This window comes from Gigantopelta aegis, chromosome 12, assembly GCF_016097555.1.
Source record: "Gigantopelta aegis isolate Gae_Host chromosome 12, Gae_host_genome, whole genome shotgun sequence".
NCBI classification, from domain to species: Eukaryota; Metazoa; Mollusca; class Gastropoda; order Neomphalida; family Peltospiridae; genus Gigantopelta; species Gigantopelta aegis.
This window is the reverse complement of record NC_054710.1, coordinates 8,028,711-8,030,617: the sequence shown is the minus strand read 5'-3', so window position 1 is coordinate 8,030,617 and position 1,907 is coordinate 8,028,711. Positions and strand designations below refer to the sequence as shown.

General features: G+C 40.4%; 1 protein-coding gene across 1 annotated transcript; it reads right to left on the bottom strand.

The window, feature by feature from the left end:
* Nucleotides 1-415: 415 nt before the first annotated feature.
* LOC121385799 (galanin receptor 2b-like) lies at nucleotides 416-1,478 on the bottom strand. Its single transcript, XM_041516587.1, has one exon. The coding sequence runs from the start codon at nucleotides 1,424-1,426 to the stop codon at nucleotides 416-418; it is 1,011 nt and encodes a 336-aa protein (XP_041372521.1). The 5' UTR covers nucleotides 1,427-1,478.
* Nucleotides 1,479-1,907: the final 429 nt, after the last annotated feature.

The following is a 1,907-nucleotide window of genomic DNA, read 5'->3' as shown; positions in this document are numbered from 1 at the left end:
TCTAAAAGAAAGACGATATTATTCAATTGTGGGGGAAATGGAATGAAATGTGTTTGAAGCAAAAAGGAAGGAAGGAAATGTTTTATTTAATGACGCATTACACACATTTTATTTGCGGATATATGGTGTCGGACATATGGTTAAGGACCACACAGATATTGAGGGAGCAAACCCGCTGTCGCCACTTTATGGGCTACTCTTTTCGATTAGCAGCAAGGAATCTTTTAGATGCACCATCCCATAGACAGAATAGCACATACCACGGCCTTTGATGTACCAGGGAGCGAGAAATAGCCTACGGGCCCACCGATGGGGATCGATCCCAAACCGACCGCGCGCCAAGCCATCTTAACCGTTAACACTTGAATACTAATACCATGCGAGGTGGCACTATTTGATACGTGTTCTGACTGAGTTAGATGGCCGACACTTGATATGTATCAGCTGCATTAAAACCTCTTAACGTTATCGACAGTGGTAAATGATTTGGTGTGGAGGGACCTGCATATAACTGATACACGCTTGATCGACGTGAAGTGTTCACTCTAGTGCATCGACAAATTCGTTTAAGACTCTTTCTAAACTGTGCGGACAAGAAGGCATAAACGAGCGGGTTGATGCAACTGTTGGCATAAGCAAGGGATCGAAACAGCAGGTCGGTGGCTTGGAGTGCAGTACTCCGAGGAATGGAAACGAATACGCCCACGAGATTCTTCACGTGCACGGGCAGGAGCAGAACTCCAAACAACATGATCACCAGAACCACCATAGTCGACATCTGGCGCTTCTTTTTGTCTGTCAGACCACGCACAGCGCGTGCAACTGCACGTGCTTTGATACTGTGCAGTACAGCAATTATGACAAGGAAAAGAGCGTAGGAAAATATACTGTAACAGATCACAAAAATTTTGAAAGAATTTTGGTCTTTCGGATTAATAGTACAGTGGATATACACAACACCTTGGTACACCATAGTGTCAGTGTCGCTAATAACAGTCACAGGCAAAAGTAACAGTGCTGTAAGAACCCAAATCGTTAGCGTGGCTAAACACGCCTTTTTTGTACTCAAATGTACTACAGCGGAAAACGGATGCACTAATAAATAATACCTAATAACAGCCATCAAAACTAAATGGTAGGCAGCCGAATAGCTAGCGGTTTGGTAAAGAAAATAAGAAATCTTGCAAAGAAATCGGCCATAAACCCAGTTGACGCTGAGAAGGTGGAGAATTTCTAGCGGAATTCTGCAGCCCAGGAACAGGAAGTCCGCCACTGCCAGACCGGAAATAACTATAAAGGTAGGGTTGTGCAACTTCCGGTCCATTACTACTCTGAGAACAATGACGAGATTTCCTGGTATTCCAATACAGAACAAGATAACGTACACCACGAAGGCAAATATGTCAACATTTGTGAAATCCTTCATTTTGTTTTTGTCAAGAAATTAAAGAAGTTAAGTCAAATTGTGTCATTTAAACAACTGTCGATGAAATATTCACTTGTGTCATTTATACAAAGGAAAATCTTTGTACAAACATTGTTCAGTAGTTGCTTTTAAAGTCGTCCATTTTCAAATAGTCCATAATGAAAATTGGATAAACGATGAATAAAAATGATGAATTAAGAATTACTACTACTTTCAAACAACTACTCCATTTCTAGAGTTGTTCCATTAGTCAATGAATGAAAACAAAGCTATTGTATTATTAAAATTCACTGATTAATTCCGAAATGGAATGCTTCATTTTTCGAATAGTCCATGCTTGAACAATTCCACAAGCTCATTAAATGGAGATGATGAATTCCAGAATTGAAATGCTTCCATAGTTGTCGTTGTCTATTGTTGAATAGCTCACGGTTGAAATTTCTCTCCATTCTACTTTTAGCAGTGTTACATTTCAGGAACC

Excerpts from the sequence above, each read along its gene's own strand:
- LOC121385799 (XM_041516587.1), bottom strand. The coding sequence starts at position 1,426 with ATGAAGGATTTCACAAATGTTGACATATTTGCCTTCGTGGTGTACGTT.